Genomic DNA, 17,011 nt, shown 5'->3' with positions numbered 1-17,011 from the left:
AGAAGAAAAGATGAAACAGATGTTAAATACTTTAAATATTTCAGTAAATGTACAAATTATATATATAATACATATATTTATTACAGAACTCTCTACATGGTGGTTTCTTTGTAACTGAACACTCTACAAGGTGACTTCTTCTAGCTGATCTCTCTACAGGGTGAATTGTTTGTAGCTGAACTCTCTACAGGGTGATTTGTTTGTAGCTGATCTCTTGAATTCTCTTCAGGTGACTGTTCTATTAGGATGACTGCTCTATTAGAGTATCTCGATCTCATACTTGCTACACCAAGTTGGATTTCGTGTTATAACTCCATGGCTTTAAGTCTGATTCTTCTACACCATTGAAGAGCCTTTCTAAGATGATTATTCCATCTGTACAGCGATTTTCAAAGCATTACTCCAAGCGGTTTGTCTGGTAGGTGTGGTAAGTAGTCTTTTTTTTATTAGCTAATTTCGATTGCATAATTGTTACACACTGTTGGTTTTTAGCTCGATTTTCTTTCAAACCACAAAAGGTTAGAGGTTCAATAGTTAACCTATTCACCCACCGATTTTCAGCTTCTTCCCATAAGCGGTTTGTGACAACATATTGGTGTTATTTTTCGTGAATAATCGCTAATAACTTTTGCCTGTTTATCGTATTCCAGCCACAGTTGGTACTGAGACGCGCCTTTATACGTACCCCCCTTCTGTGTGCCAAATTTCAAGGCAATCGGATATGGCATTTGCGTTTTATAGCAGTTTTTGTAAGTGTGCGAAAAGAGGAAGAAAAATAAGAAGAAAAAAAACAAAGAAACTAAGCCAATTTTTGAAGTCGCATATCTCAGGAATGCTTGAAGCAATTTCACTCAAATTTGGAATGTGGAGTGCTGAAGTTGGCGGGCGTGTCCACAGCAAAAAACATCTTGTTTCATCGAGGCAGCACAGAGCTACGAAGGTGCAAAAATTGCGTTTTCATTCTTCCTGTCAATATACTCATGGGTGTTGCGCGCCAGCTTTTAGGGCCGCACGACACACTACTGTGTGTCTTGATCACTTATAGAACTTTGCATGGGCAAGATCAAAGGAAAATGTGCACTTTAAATTTCATAAAGTATACTTAACTCCGACAAACAGTGCTTTATTGACCACAAAGTATGCTTTATTGCAATAAAGCACTCTTTGTGGGCAATAAAGTACAGTTGCCCCAGCCTGCGGTGCTCACGCCAGTACGACTAATCACCCAAGCCGGTGAAAGCTGATAGCCTCGCCGTGCTGAGTGATCAATCACCCCAGCCAATATGAGTTCTACCACTGGATTGCTTTTATAGACATACCTAAATGCTTCGATGATGGATGGGAGAAGGTAACGTTGCTGTTACGTTTGTTAACGTAAACGGACAAGTCCTGGAGATATCACGGAAATACTTCACCATGTGTCACAATAGAATCAATTGTGGGTTTTGACTATAACTTGCCAAAATACGTGATGAACATCTACTATGCCAAAATATGGTGAACTACGCGTGAGTTACTTTGTTCAACTAGTTTGTGTGCATTCATGCTGCTAATAGTTCATGCACTGCATGTTAATTACAAGGGTGAAGCTACACGACTAGAAAGTTCTAAAAATCATTTAAAGTATAGCCTTGCTTGTGCTATATAGCACTTGGCACTTGGTCTCGATGCTAATAAAGCACTCGGCTTCACCTCGTGCTTTATTATCTCGGTCGCGCGCCTCGGAGTACTTAGGGTAACTTCCACCCAGGGAAGTCAGAAAATAGTCTATATGCAGTGTGCAGTATGCAGAAATATTTCACTTAGGCTAAACATACAGGTAAGTATTTATTCCAGTATTAGCAATGGCTTATAAGCTACAGCTGTATACAGTCAAACCTATCTAATCAGGTGCTCAGTGATAAATTATGCTGGATTAAGGTTGGAGCAACATTGAATGACTTCACGTACTATGACACACACTATGACGCACACCAAGACACACAATGACGTGCACTATAAGACACACAGTCACACACCTTCCGTTTCAGCAACATTCTGCTTGTAGACACTAGAGACACACACATAACCTAACTCCTCCCCCCACATGATGACACTCACCAGGGATGCTACGATTACTGTCAGACAACACAGCTTGATCATCAAGGAGCACTAGTGATCGAGTAGCCAAGAAGACACTCGGTTCTCCTACGCCTCCTAGGTGTGGCAGTGGGACAGACGGCACATGTAGTGTCTCCAAGAGGTAATGTGTATACTCCACACCATAGTAACCATCTCTATGGTTGACACCAACTACCTGTGACATTGATATCCTAACAATTTCAAGCAGTTCATTATATCACCAGATAATTGTTGGGGATGTTTGGTAGTTGAACATAGATCATGTGAGCTAGAGAAATGGGTGGAGGCTTGAGGATGGGGAGGTGTGTCGTGTAACTAAGACCACAATCGATCACCGTGTTGATCACATGAGCCATAGCAACCATCAACCTGTAAAATATTAAGGATAGCACCTGCACATCAAATATTGTAGCCATATTAGTACTTGTGAGGTGTAACAACATTGTGGATGAGGTCCGGTCCATATGGATTTGCAAAAACATCAAAATGCTCTAATAGAGCAGTCATCACAATATACTCTAATAGAACAGTCAACACCAAACAAGTACAGAATATAGCCTTTGTTCTACTGGTACACATTAGTGTTAATTGTCTTCAAATTATTATTCAAAAGTTCCAGTGAGACATCTTGTATGGCATTACATAGAGTTTGATCATGTATGTCAAAATAGCTTCACAGAACTAAACTTCCATTTTGGGTACCATATAGATATGATATTGAATTATTACCTGGTACTATTGTACAAGATTACCCTTGATGTTAACATAACTTACCCTTGATGTTAACATAACTACATGAAGAAGAGACTTTGTATGTGAACTAGCTTCTAGCCTCCAAATGCCATTTCAGAGCATCAATTTCCTGGAGGAACATGCCCCCAGGCCACCTAGAAATCTCATGCTTCACACGCTAATAGTAATCCTCTCCTAATCCCACTATTGTTACCCCCTCCCCTCTCCAGCCTAATAGTCTAGATTAAGCCTTTTCAGTAACCTCACTATGACTTGTTAACACACTACTATGGTTGAAGAGAATTTATTGCTATCATTTTTGTCATCGAGAGTAAAGGTGGACCGATCGGATCGGTATCGGTAATACAAGGTACAGATACCACAGTAGACACTCACCATTTTTATTTAACCATCTCTAAGCTAAGTTTCCAGTAGCTAATAACTTAGTTGAGCTAATCAGTAACTTAGTTGAGCTAACAAAGTAGCGAAACAAAGCCTTTGTTACCCTTTTCCAAGTATTGCTACAATTGCTCCGTGTGTATTCCAATATATTAGAACACGTGAATCCTTTGTAGTGCAGTTGTTCCTCAAGAGATAAGTTTATGACTACTTGGCTTGTTTTTTCATGAAAAGGTTTGGTTGAAAAGCTGTAACAAACATTGTACAATTATTGACCGCCCACGCAATTAATTGCCTTATCAATAAGCTTACAAGAAAACTACCCGAAATTAGTAATCCACAATGATGTTTATCATGTTTAGCTGTTACACAATGAATATTTTAAAACTTGATTGAACCGAGATCAATCAATTACAGTGATATTTTAATAGCTAGCTATGTATCACAACAATGAAATTTCTATAATAAACTTGTCTAGGCTTCAATGTATAGTATCGGTATCGGTATCGGCAAATAATTTCAGTACAAATACTCGTATCGGAAATATCGGTAAAAAGTGGTATCGGTCCATCTCTAATCGAGAGTTTATCAAGAAGTGAGGAAGGCCAGTAAATATCACCATAACTTTTGAATAAAGTGTGCTTGTGGAACAATCCACATGTTTCATTTAATTTGTTAAACCCATCAAGAGATGATGGCACCTTGTTGTTACGTATGAATGAAGTACGTAGCAGTTAAAGTGGTAACAACAAATTTGTAAGACAACTACAGTAACCCTCAGGGTGCCCCAGCGTTAACCCTCAGGGTGCCCCAGCGTTAACCCTCAGGGTGCCCCAGCGTTAATAAACTGGTTGACAAAATACTATAATTGAGCAATGAATTTGGCATTGGATAATCGATAGTGTGGATAGTAAGTATTCAGATAATCAATAATCAAGGAATCAAAAGATAATCAAGGGATCAAGAGATAATCAAGGTTTTACAATAGAGCTGAGCGATAGTAGAAAATTCGCTATCACAATAGATATTGAAGTATTATTCACAATACGATAATATCACGATAATAACGCTTTGAATGATCTTCAGTCAAGTTCAATGCATGTTAAGCATCATTAACATCATCATTGATTACTTGGTTTTCTCATAAGTGCATCAATTAGGTAATTAATTGCGTGGGCGGTCAATATTTCTACAATTTTTGTTGCAGCCAAACTTTTCCATGATAAAGCAAGCCAAGTAGTTATAAAACAGCTAAGCCAACTTCTCAAGCAGCATTCTTAGTGGAATTCTAGACCCTTCGCGAAGCGATCGACTAATTGCATGGGCGGCTGATAAATATACACAGCTTGTTATAGCCTTGCAACCAAACATTTCACGAATAAGCAAGCCTGAAGAGTTACAAAACAGTTACAAAAACTTGGTAACAACGTTTACAACAATATCGCAATAATAAGCTGTAATTATTATATCACAATAATGATTTTTTGATCGCGAGTATCGAACTATCGATATTATCGCTCAGCCCTGTTTTACAATTTATTGTTTATATTTTACATTGTACACGGAAGCTCCAAAGTCAGCCTGTGGGATTTGCTTTAACTATTGGTAGATAACAACAGACTTTTGTTAATAATTGTAGTAAATTGTTAATGTAACTGCTCTATCAGAGTACTTTTGTGCATTTGTTTAATTTCCACATCATGTGTTACTCAAAGTGAGATCTCTATCCCATAATATAATAGATTGTACACAGAATCTACTGAGGTCTTGAAGAAAATTCAGTTAATAGGATAATCGGCATGGCAACTACTAAAACATAAAACGTCAGTAATTTTACTAAGTGTTGATGAAAATGTGCCAATGATTATATCAAAGCAACTCAAATTTGACTCCACAGAGCTTTAAACCAATTTTCATCTATATAGGACCACGTTAGTTTTCTTGGTCTGTTCATCATCCACACTGGCCAATCAACACACTATTGTGTGTCTTGATACAATAGTATCCTAACAGTATCCTACAATATCCTACAGTAACCTAACTACACAGTATCACATAATCTCTTAACACTTACTGCAGAGACAACAAATGTTTGATCAGGTTGGAGTGATTCACTAACAAATCTCTTTCCATCTCCTCCAATTTATCTAACACAACTGTTTAAGTGTTTACATTACATTGTACCACACACCATGACATGCCCACCTTGATTGGTTGTCACTGGCAACACACTAGCAATCAGTCGGCCAACCCTACGATCAACTGACAAGAAAACCTGACTGTTGCCAGGCAACAGCTGTACTTGTAGACTGAGGGGCTCACTGCACATGGTCACTAAAAATAGTAACAGATCATGTGATACTTCACACTCTTTATTGCTCAGTTTATAGCACATGCAGCTTACCATAAGGTTCAAATGAAGTTTTCTTGAATATACCCAACAGATTCTGATAGCGATTACATAATAAGAGCACAGCAGCTACTATTAAGGTAGTACCTGTAGTAACATCTTAGACCTCATTGTTACACAGCGACTGATTAACAGCCAAATATCTAGCATTTCACAGGCTTCTTGTGCCCCGCACTCTGGCAAGGAGGGAGTGTGGTCCAGTTGAAATGACTGATCACATGAGTTACCACCAATCGTTATGGTAACCTTCCCAATCACTAGTAGAAAGTAGCACCTCAATACAAAATTTTAATGTGTACACACAAAATACTATCCATTAATTCCAAAACAAACTCAAATCCAACAGTGACTAAACACAACAGTGACTAAACACAACAGTGACTAAACACAACATATAACTACTAGTACTCTTGCTATTACTGGCTTAGTCACAATTTACTAATATTAATTTTGCAAAATATTCTACTTTACAAAATCTTGGTGAGCTTTTTACATGACTGCTCTATTAGAGTATTTGCAGTTTCGTAGCTACACTGTAACAGAGGCTTCCCCAGCAAAACAAAGTAGAGTGGTAAAACTGTTAGTTTGCTATCAATATTTTTACCACAAGAAAAGTTTTAAACAAAGAGCGGAGCTATGTACACTGTTCTACCACTAGCTACAATATGGCAGTAACTGGTATGATTGTGTGCAAGAGAAGTTGACTACTTGTACGTATCTAAAGGCAAAAGCAAATTATGGTAGACAGATGAATCCTTTATCAATAACCTATATCACTAATAATAAAGGTGTGATGGGCTCCATAGTACATTTACCATTGGCAGTAAATAAACAGAGATATTGAGAGGTTTCACTTCCCTGCTCACCTGATGACTGTTCCATCATGAAGTTTGGTAGGTAATGTTGTGAAGGGTCTGGTCGCCAGTACAATATACGTAGCAGCTTCCCTGGAGAATATTCTTCCACTCTCACATGATCCCCAGCAACTTGTGCACTGATGGACTGCACCTGTGATCACATGATTACTTGTGGGTGTGGTTGTAATGAGGGGCTAACCTGCATATGTAGCAAGTCCAGTTTGAGAGCAATACAAAATGTATCTGTATATCAAGCTAAGGACATATTGATAACCAGGACACCTTGATGATCAGGACACCTTGATAACTAGGACACCTTGATAACTAGGACACCTTGATGATCAAGACACCTTGATAACCAGGACAGCTTGATAACCAGGACACTTGTCCATGGTCCCATTTGTATTAGTATACACTAGTGTTGTTATAGTGTGGAGTTTTAGTTATAGTATTCTTTCTTAATTCTTTTTAGTTATTGATTTAGTTATGGTTATTCACTCTTTCGTCGTTTTAGTTTTAGTTGTAGTTTTAGTTATGCACATCAAAATCTTTTAGACACAGTTTTAGTTATGTATCTGAAAATCTTTTAGTTATAGTTTTAGTTGTGCATAAGAAAACCTTGTTTAGCTTTAATAGTGAGCACCAAGTGACTATATTTTATGTGAATGAAACTCTTGTTATAATTTCAGTACCATTTTTCCAGCTTATAGTATGTTCATGTTGAGCTGAATCCTCAAAAACATTTAATAACTCATGGATGCAATTACACACAATCTTGAAATTTGGCCCATTTGTAGTACTGCTTGACCCGTTAAAAATATTTCAAAATCTTTTTGTTCAAATGTTTGATATAATATTTACAGCCAATCAAAAATTTTTCAATACATTTTCTATGGGGAAGCCATATAAGTACAGTGTCCATTACAGCCCTTTCCCGAACTTGTAATGGATCCAAACTGTACGTGTCTGTTGTTGACACCTTTGCTGTTACCAATAATCATCTGGTTGGCTGAAATGTTAACTCCGTTGAGAAAAAATCCACTTTTAATTTTTAGCTATTTTTCAGGATTCAGCTCAACGTGAACATACTATAGTAATACAAAATCTTTGTATTACAAGACCTGTCAATTTTTTAATAATAATTAATACAACACTTAATATAGTGCATTTGACACAATCTCTGTCACAGATATTCCTTATTCTTTCTTAGTAGAACTTCCCTTTCCAAGTTAATGTCAGTAAGTCTGTTGCGTTTGCCAGATGTCGATTCCCCACTTGTAGAAAATACTACCTACTACCCACATCACTACTACCTAGTACCTACATTACTGAGTTCGTGAATTTTGGTCAAACAGTTTTTATTAGCTATAGATTTAATAGTATGTACGTAACTATATGATATAGATATTTTAGTTGCATATAGTCTAGAAATAGTATCAAATACATTTAGCAATAACAGTTTTAGTAATAAGATCAACTTGCTATATTGTAAGCAGTTTTAGTTTTAGTTACAGTTAGCTGAAACAACACTATTTTACACACATTTAGACCCCTGAAATCAGGATACCTCACTAATAAGGACACCTTGATAATCAGGACACTTGTCCATGGTCCCATTTGTATTAGTGTACACACATTTAGACCCCTGAAATCAGGACACCTCACTAATAAGGACACCTTGATAATCAGGACACTTGTCCATGGTCTCATTTGTATTAGTGTACACACATTTAGACCCCTGAAATCAGGACACCTCACTAATAAGGACACCTTGATAATCAGGACACTTGTCCATGGTCCCATTTGTATTAGTGTACACACATTTAGACCCCTGAAATCTGGACACCTCACTAATAAGGACACCTTGATAATCTGGCCACCTCACTAATAAGAACAGGGTCCTGGTACACCACATAAACAAGCTGAAGGATACGCAGTGTGTCACACAGGTCCATTATAGGAGATTGATCAGTGAACAATCTTGATTGCAGTAACTGATGAAGATATTCCTTCTGTTTACTGTGTACCAGTGTGTCTCCTATACCACCTGTAGGAAACATGATGTCATGTGAGCATATGATGATGTCATTAGATATCAGATGAGTTACAGATTGGTAGTGTATCCATGTCAGAACCCTCACAAATTTCCACCTCAACACAATACATCACTTTCCTAGCTAAGAAGTAAGTACTACATTATCCATACTTGTTGTGAATGGGACAAAATGTGTTTACAACACCAGACTACCATATTTGGTTACAGTATCATATGACAACCTCCAATGGCAGTAATAAGACTCAGTTGTGTAGAAACCATACAAGTCAATTATTGTAACATTACACCACAAAACATATCAGCTGTCCTGCAGCCATACTGTGTACCCATAACAACCCAATTAGCTGCTGCTAACATACTGTATATATAGGAGGAAGCTTCAATAGGCAAACGTTTTGCAGATAAAACCGTGAAAGTATCTCTGCAAATGCTACTGCTACAGAAGTATCTCCTGGTTGACGTGTGAAAAAGTCCTGCAGCAGCCCAGCTTCTTTCGTGAGCCACACCTACTTTTTGGGATTGTGCATCACTGTCTGTAGCTAGCCATACACGAAGCCACACCCACTATAGTAGTACAGTGTGTTGTAGCAGTCTGAAGGCATTCACAAAGCCATGTGCATTGCTGTGTGTACACTCAGTGTAGAGCCACACCTACTTTAAGCGATCGTCAGGTGCCAGTGTAAATACGCATCATGATTGTCATGGGCCACACCCACTTATCAACAAATGTGCATCGTTTACATGCACAGCTAAGCACTTTGAGCAGATGCCGCCATACTTTCGTCCACTGTAAAAGTTTAACTGCAAATAAGTTTTTTTTGTCCTCTACTGCACAACTTTCGCCCATCAAAACTTTCCCTCTATATGGCTATATATGGTAGGTTATACGAATGGTTCATTTCATACTTTAGTGTGGAGTTACCAAACAATGTTTATTGCAGCATGCAAAGGGCTGAGGAAATTGTGGACAACACATTTATAGCATAAACTGAAGGTGGAGATCACTGCAAAGCTTACCGAGATTTTCCAGTTCATTGTCCTGTGTGTTTTGGCACATGCACTTGACAGTGCGGAGGAAATTGCAGGATTCAAGTAACTGTGTATGTTCTATTACGATGAATACTTGTAAATGTGTTGAAACCACAGGGGGTGTGCTGTGACTCCTTTATCACTAGTGAATGGCCCATCAGTTACCATAGTTACCAGGTTTTTAGTGCATGTGTTGTGTACAGTACAATAGTACTGTATAGTAGGGACCACAAAGGTTTGAGTGTGACCCATGAAAAAACATCACCCAAAAACCAGCCTCACTTTTCCCTGACGAAGATGAAACAGTATTGGTTAGGTAAAACTAAGCCCAAAACAAACAACCTGAAATTCTTTCAACAAGTTGCTATGAATTATTATTAAACAGAATTTTCTACTGACTGATTGACTGATTGATTCCTTCAGACAAGCGTAACTCAATAACGGTAAGGCTACAGACTTGATTTTTTCACTGTTCGACGTCGCTTCAGCCAGACCTGCGCCTTTTGGCATACCGTAGTACGTACAATGCATTCTTCATGGACTTACCAGTGTGCTCCTTTGTGTCCCATTCATCTTTACTGACAGCGAAAGGTGTTGATTTGGCAGTAGCGCATGATGGCTTCCTTCATAACGGAAATGATCATCCGTATGTTTCATAGTGGCTACTTTGATTGCAGAGGTGCTTTAGGAACAGTTCTCGATTCATAACGCTCTGTAACGGGTTGAACATAGCTGACAACAAAGCGTAATGAATGTTTAACTTTACGGACCATAGCACATCGATAAAAAGTACTGAAACAAGCTGGAGTAGTGTACAATATTAAATCACAGTAAAACAATAAGAAGTGTTATATCCCTACTGTGCTCAAGATACCATAATGGAAATGCACAGTAGGGATATAACACTTCTTATTGTTTTACTGTGATTTAATATCGTACACTACTCCAGCTTGTTTCGGTACTTTTTATCGATGAGCTATGGTCCCTACTCTAGTTGAAACTTCCAGTGTACTTGTTATAATAGGACAACATGAAACTTGATCCAGATATCCAGTAAACTCAACACAACCTCACTGTTTGCTAGTTTTGTATTGTGGCTATTGAGGCTCACGTGAAGTACCACATGCAATACCAACCTCCTGTACACCACCCCACACAATTCCGCATAATTGTGTGGGTGGCTTATAATTTGTACACTTCATATAGAGCAGGGTTAAGGAAACACCGGTCATGAGTTTCCTACGTACAGTATAATGTTACACAATAAATCATTCATTATACCAACACTACCATATTTAGCATGTCATGGTATCACAATACAATGTAGTGTATTACCATCCCATCTCTTGTTGTTTGGTAATGTGTGATATAGTTTTCAGTTTGATAATCTTTTCTAATTATTGCACCACACAACACAGATTAACATTAATCATTGTGGCTACAGGAACCAGTCTACTATCACGATACTTAAGGGACAATTTGCTCTCTACCCTAATAATGTTAAAGGACATAACTAAAATGCAGAACAGACTAGAAAATGAATGCACAAGAGGATCGAACTTGCTTGAAAGTGCAGTGTAAAACTGCTAGAAAGACAACAATGCCCTGAAACAAACCTCTGAATACGATCTTGAAGCGTGCTTATAGTCTCGTGTGGTCAGACTTCCTTTCTCTCTGTCATTGGGTAGGGAGAAAAATGTGTCTGGGTCGAATCCCATACTCGTCTTGACAAGTCACGTAGTTACATCACAAGTACACAGTATCTATGGCACAATGCACTAAAAATCCACTACCATAGTACAACAATAACAAAAGGCTCTGTCAATCAATAAAAGACTTCTAACTAATTCAGACACCAAAGCAGCTTTAGACATTGATTGGTAAAGCACGTTTGTGATTCACAGACGCGAGTGACTACTATTTGAAAACACATCACGTTTCTTTGGTTAACACTACCAAATTATCCGGATAGTGTCAAGACAAGTGTGGGACCAGATCCCTACCCAATGACAAAGAGAAAAAGTGGTCTGGCCATGTGAGACTATGTGCTAAAGCCAATTAAGCTCTGAGCTTACAGTGTAGTTTTCTTTGCATCTAATTAAAAGTGCATTCTTCTGGTAGTCACAATGCGGTTAAAGACATGAGATCATGTTACTGGTTAATGGCTGAAATTAACTTGTTACTGATGGGCAGAGATGGGTAGACTTCATGGTAGAGGACCAGGTTGTGTTTTAGTCAGCTGGCAAGGTGCAATACAATCATGTTATTGTGTTGACATTTAAACTTGTTTACAGACAACTTTGCTACCACAGACACACTGGCATCAAAGACTAGGGCGTAATGTCAACTCAAACATGCTTTGAGATTGTGTTCAGAGGATAATTACAGGCTGTTGTTATGTATATAATTCTTTCTAGCAGCTCTACACTGAGTTTCTATGGCAGTTTTCAAGCGAGTCGAGTGTTTTGTCAGTTTTCCCAGTCCTTTCCACATTTTAGACATGTTCAATGTTAGATGACTTATACCAGTTAATGTCTGGTGTTATCATATTGGGGGCAACACATTGAGATATCATACTGAAGGCAATATCCTGTACTACTATCCCATCTCTATGCTGTGTAGCAAATTGCCAGCAGCTAAATCCCATGTACATCACATGTACATTCGGCAAACAAAAAAACTTTTGAATTCAAGCCCTCAGGCTACAAGTTAATTGAGGAATTAGTAAGCAATTTACAAAACTTTCTTACAAAATCACAACACATTGGACAAATTATAGTCATTCAGTATAATACCGTATAGCCTAAATATTTCAAGGTTGAGCAATGTTGCCAAAAATAAATGTTTCGCGGATTTGCGAACACTCCCAAAATGTGTTAGACTATATGGAGGTCTAAATATTTCAAGGGTTAAATTTTTGCTGAAAACCCCCAAAACCACGAAATCAGCAAAAAATTTCCCCCCTCAATATTTAGGCCATACGTTACTACAAAGTGTACACTCATGGTTTGCGTGAGCTTTGTCACAATAAAATGTTGTCAGTGAATCAGCTAAACAAATCACCAATTGTTACACTACATGTTACAAGTGTCACTGATCTGTTGTCCAACTAGAGGACTGGAATTACTGTACTGTAACTTTGTCTAAGGTACAACATCAAACAATTTGGAGAGGACCAAATGTTGTGCTGTTAACAAACTCAAGGACCAAATTAAGAACAGGTCCCAAATAAGGCAAGATGTATGATTCCATAAGATAACCAGTCAATACCATGTAACATACAAGGAAGTAACGAGAGAAGTAATCGTTGACTAAAGTCACTTATGATAAACATTCAACTTGTAATCGTGAAGTAATAGAACACCTCCCCACTAGTGGAAGTGTTTCATTAAAGATTAACATTTAGTCAGTGTAGAAGTCAACATGGAAAGCCATACACCTCCCAGTTAAAGGCTTCAGGAAATATCAAAGTCAAGACATCAAAGAAAACACTTTAGTAAGGTTTCACAATATTACCTGGTAACTGTTTCCCCACCAAAATATCCAGTTTGAGCAATCGCCATGGCAAGTTGGGATCATCACCAAGGAGTGTGAGGGACACTTCAAACTCTCGTGGAACATTAAACACAACTTGACCATTAGCTGTAGAGGGCATACTCAACACATTCCTAACATTCAACAAGATCCTTACCAATTCTGGAGTTCTTCAGAAATTGCTCTGGTAGTTGACTAACTGCCAAACGTTGTTGGATTACATGCTCCAGTTGTTCACACACTTTGAGGCTCTCTTCCCGGGGTAGCGGTAACAAGGGTACAATACTGTCATGGATACATGTTGGTAGTCGTGGATACTTGCCCAGTGTCAACACATCTATGGCTCCAGCAAGACTGAAGTTTGGTAAGCTACAGTGTACAAAATGGCTACCGTAAATCAGCAAAAAAATCAATTTTGTTTGACACAACATATTTTCACCATTTGACAATTTATCTGCAACTAGAGGCAAAACATGAAACAAAAAAAAAATTGATGGCAGAGGCTGTGTACATTTAAAAAGAGATGGCTGTTACATGTGCACTTGCTATAACTCAAGAGCTACCCTGTAATTGAGAACATTATCAGCTCTGATGGATCAATTGATTGCAGTATAAGGTGATACCTTGGACCTTAGTGGTGAGAACCTGGATGTTCCTTGTGTTGAAGTGTAATATGGAATTTACCGTAACAAGCCCTAGCCAAATTATCTCATGTCCCAAGGTGTCCATGGTCCCCGGGTGTCCATATTACACTGGCCCCCGGGTGTCCATATTACACTGGTCCCACTACATTAATACATTAATACTCATGATCACCTGGCATTCACTAAAGTGTTCCTGGATAACATCAATAGTTGATCTGCAGTGTCAATGTACAATTGTGACCTCTGGTCTAATGCCTCGGACAACTCCTGAATGAAGTAGAACATTACATCACTAACAGCAATCAGTGTAAATCCCTAGTACAGGTTTGCCAGTGTACAAGAGCAGTCCACCACTGAGGTAGTGTGTTTCCCTTATCAGGAGGAAAAGTGGGCAATTGTCATAGCTAACCTGTCGTGAAGAATAGTTTGCAGCGCACTACACAATATTCTAACCCCAACTTGAATGGACCTTGAAATAGCTAAGTGGGAGGGGCTTTAGTCCTTTATAATACGTAGGTATGTACTGGGGGCAAATTAGCTACAAATCCCATCCAATGTCCACTGGTTACAAGTGATAGGTGTATAACATACAGTGATTAAGGTGGGGCTAAACAATGACTACAACAATTACAAATATTAGTATAACATTTGTGATCAAGCATTTCAGTTAGGTAACATAGCCACCACTGAAGCAATACACCATAGTGATTGAACTAACATCACATTTAGTCAAGTTAGTAGCTGACCCAGCCCACTTTACGAGGGCTAACAGTCGTATGAACAGCAGCCTAGTTGTCCTAGCATATTCCACCAGTTCAATCTTCCTATGGTAAAACACAATTTAGCCACTACAACAATGCAAACTAGAATTACCTTTCAACATCTGATTTCTTTGGTAATCTACCAACAACAAAGTAGCTAATAAAATAAAAGCACCCAACGCACACCAACTTACAACTCAGACAACACAGTTAACTCATGATAGCTCTTATACACCAAGTGTCCTATTAAGTTCGATAGCGGTATACTCGTGTTGGCCATTTTAACGACCCATCTGAGCGATCACGTGATTTGCTGTGGTGGATTCCAGCGTGCGTGTTGTGTTCTCGCGAGAGCAGAAGAGGACTAGTTGTAATTGTCGGTTATTTCATATGTAGACATGAGCGGCTCTGCCTACAAAGCCCTGTACGATTACCAGGCTAATGATTCAGAGGAGTTGACCCTCACAAAGGGTGATCGCGTCACAGTAATAAATGACGCGGGCCAATGGTGGACTGTACGCAATGAACGAGGCCAAGAAGGACTGGTCCCTTATAACTACCTGGAAGAGGCTCCCGCTCCAGTCAAGACGGTAATTCCGGTTTCGTCTAAGCGTAGTATAATTGACCAAGATGAGAATCTCTACCAGCAAACCAACTTAGTGATGCAACAGCCCGCGGGTCAATCCACTAAAGCTATCGCTCGTTATAAATACACTAGTCGTAGAGCAGACGAGTTATCATTGGAGAAGGGTCAAGAAGTGATTGTGTTAGAGAAGGAAGGGGATGGATGGTGGAGGGGAAAATGTGGAGGTCATGAAGGATGGTTTCCCGCCAATTACGTTGAAGAGGTAGAAGCTGCACCTCCTCCAGTAGCAGCTTCTAATGTAGTACCACCATCAAAGAAGCCAGTGATTTGTTCTGTTGTAGCATTGTATTCTTTTGAGAGTGGCAACTCTGAAGAATTACCATTCCAAAAAGGAGACTTGATGGACATTATAGGACAACCACCAGATGACCCAGAATGGTGGGAGGCTCGTAAACAAGATGGCAGCCATGGACTAGTCCCAAGGAATTATGTTGAAGTGATGCACTCGTCTAATACTAGTAACGGCAAGACCTCACCAAGTGGCGGCCCAGCTTCTGGATCATCTCAAGACTTTCCCTTCAAGACAGAACAGTGGTTTCATGGTAAAATCTCTCGCCAGGTAGCTGAACGATTGCTGGTCAGTCGAGGAAGAGATGGGGAGTACCTCGTTCGAGACAGTGAAGCACTGGTGAGTTGTGTACATATAAACACGTTGCTTTGCATACACTAAATCAAACTCCATAATTGTTTGCTGTCATTTTGACTATCATCAAGAGCTTGATTACCTCCTGATTGTAATAGCCTTATAGGGAATGTGTTTATGACATGAAAAGTTACCTCTTCTATTTTCCTCCTACCCAGCCTGGCAATTTCTCCATATCAATGAAGGCACCAGATAGAATCAAGCACTTTAGAATACAGATATCGGATGGGCAATATTGTATCGGTCAACGCAAATTCAATACAATGCAAGCACTGATAGATCACTACCACCGAGCCCCCATCTACACCCCTCAACCTGGCATCAAAATGTATCTAACCAACGGATTATCACGGACATAATTTAGTGGCCATTCTCGGCACATGATGTCTTACTACACTACTTTATTTGTATGTACATAATTAAAATAATTATAATTATTTACTTACATTTAGATTTTTTTAAACATCACGTTATAATGTATTGTGTCACATCAAAGTGTTAAGAGTTGTTGTTGCGATAATGTTTCAAGTACTTTCATTTTGTTGTCAATAATGTTTTTTAACCAGACCTCTCTAAACTCTGGTTGCCCTGGCCTGTGAGGGACACACTATACACACACACACCTAACTGTAAGCCACTTACCTGTGAACTAGCCGGTGCCCCTCAAACACATAGAACACAGACACTTTTTCGTCCTGTAAAGTGGCCACAAGTTAAACGACCCCTAATTAACAATTATTGTGTACCATGTTGTGAGCCCATAAGGTGAAATATACTGAGGCAGTTGCTCTAGGGATTGGTTTGCGTCTTGTTGGAATACTCCATCTAACTTCAAACTGGAATTTGTCTGGTTCAGTTTGGCCTAAGAATTGGATGTAATATTTCCACTCATTACCCCTCGCCCACTCCTACAAGTAGACCAATTAATTTACAACTCTATTACGCCATGGGCTATCACCTTCACAAAGGCTTCAATAGCTAATCCACCTGTTTGTTCGTTAACGTCTTCACCAAGCGGCCAATAATCAGCCACCGCTATCTTGTCTTCTTCACCAGAAAGATGTTTAATAGCATTCTCAATTGCTATCGCTATAATCTTCTTCGCTTCAGCTGCCAAAAAGGCATGACTGCTATTAGCGTCTGCCATGTTGTCCCGTTGCCATGGTTATACAGTGGGCT

General features: G+C 39.0%; 3 protein-coding genes across 3 annotated transcripts in view; 1 reads left to right on the top strand and 2 right to left on the bottom strand.

The window, feature by feature from the left end:
• LOC136240309 (mediator of RNA polymerase II transcription subunit 14-like) overlaps positions 1–14,877 on the bottom strand; it is a 25,966-nt gene extending 11,089 nt beyond the window's left edge. The window contains exons 1-16 of the mRNA XM_066031254.1: positions 14,738–14,877; positions 14,656–14,682; positions 14,501–14,606; positions 13,955–14,049; positions 13,296–13,507; positions 13,121–13,246; positions 8,453–8,566; positions 6,719–6,762; positions 6,529–6,670; positions 5,750–5,919; positions 5,657–5,699; positions 5,458–5,586; positions 5,327–5,408; positions 2,343–2,490; positions 2,101–2,296; positions 2,019–2,050 (exon numbers count right to left, since the gene is read on the bottom strand). Of these exons, the coding sequence (XP_065887326.1) occupies positions 2,019–2,050; positions 2,101–2,296; positions 2,343–2,490; positions 5,327–5,408; positions 5,458–5,586; positions 5,657–5,699; positions 5,750–5,919; positions 6,529–6,670; positions 6,719–6,762; positions 8,453–8,566; positions 13,121–13,246; positions 13,296–13,507; positions 13,955–14,049; positions 14,501–14,606; positions 14,656–14,682; positions 14,738–14,823 (1,752 nt within the window). The 5' untranslated portion in view covers positions 14,824–14,877. The remainder of the gene's footprint in view (positions 1–2,018; positions 2,051–2,100; positions 2,297–2,342; positions 2,491–5,326; positions 5,409–5,457; positions 5,587–5,656; positions 5,700–5,749; positions 5,920–6,528; positions 6,671–6,718; positions 6,763–8,452; positions 8,567–13,120; positions 13,247–13,295; positions 13,508–13,954; positions 14,050–14,500; positions 14,607–14,655; positions 14,683–14,737) is intronic.
• LOC136240313 (SH2/SH3 adapter protein NCK1-like) lies at positions 14,823–16,369 on the top strand. Its single transcript, XM_066031260.1, has 2 exons — positions 14,823–15,817; positions 15,991–16,369. The coding sequence occupies exons 1-2, from the start codon at positions 14,942–14,944 to the stop codon at positions 16,189–16,191; spliced, it is 1,077 nt and encodes a 358-aa protein (XP_065887332.1). The 5' UTR covers positions 14,823–14,941; the 3' UTR covers positions 16,192–16,369.
• Positions 16,261–17,011, bottom strand: LOC136240319 (A-kinase anchor protein 14-like). The gene is made up of 4 exons (XM_066031265.1): positions 16,791–17,011; positions 16,579–16,740; positions 16,475–16,527; positions 16,261–16,425 (listed from the first exon to the last, which is right to left on the bottom strand). The coding sequence occupies exons 1-4, from the start codon at positions 16,977–16,979 to the stop codon at positions 16,323–16,325; spliced, it is 507 nt and encodes a 168-aa protein (XP_065887337.1). The 5' UTR covers positions 16,980–17,011; the 3' UTR covers positions 16,261–16,322.

Source organism: Dysidea avara, chromosome 12, assembly GCF_963678975.1.
Source record: "Dysidea avara chromosome 12, odDysAvar1.4, whole genome shotgun sequence".
Classification (NCBI taxonomy): Eukaryota; Metazoa; Porifera; class Demospongiae; order Dictyoceratida; family Dysideidae; genus Dysidea; species Dysidea avara.
Note: the sequence above shows the minus strand (reverse complement) of the source record. Positions and strands in the feature narration are given on the sequence as shown.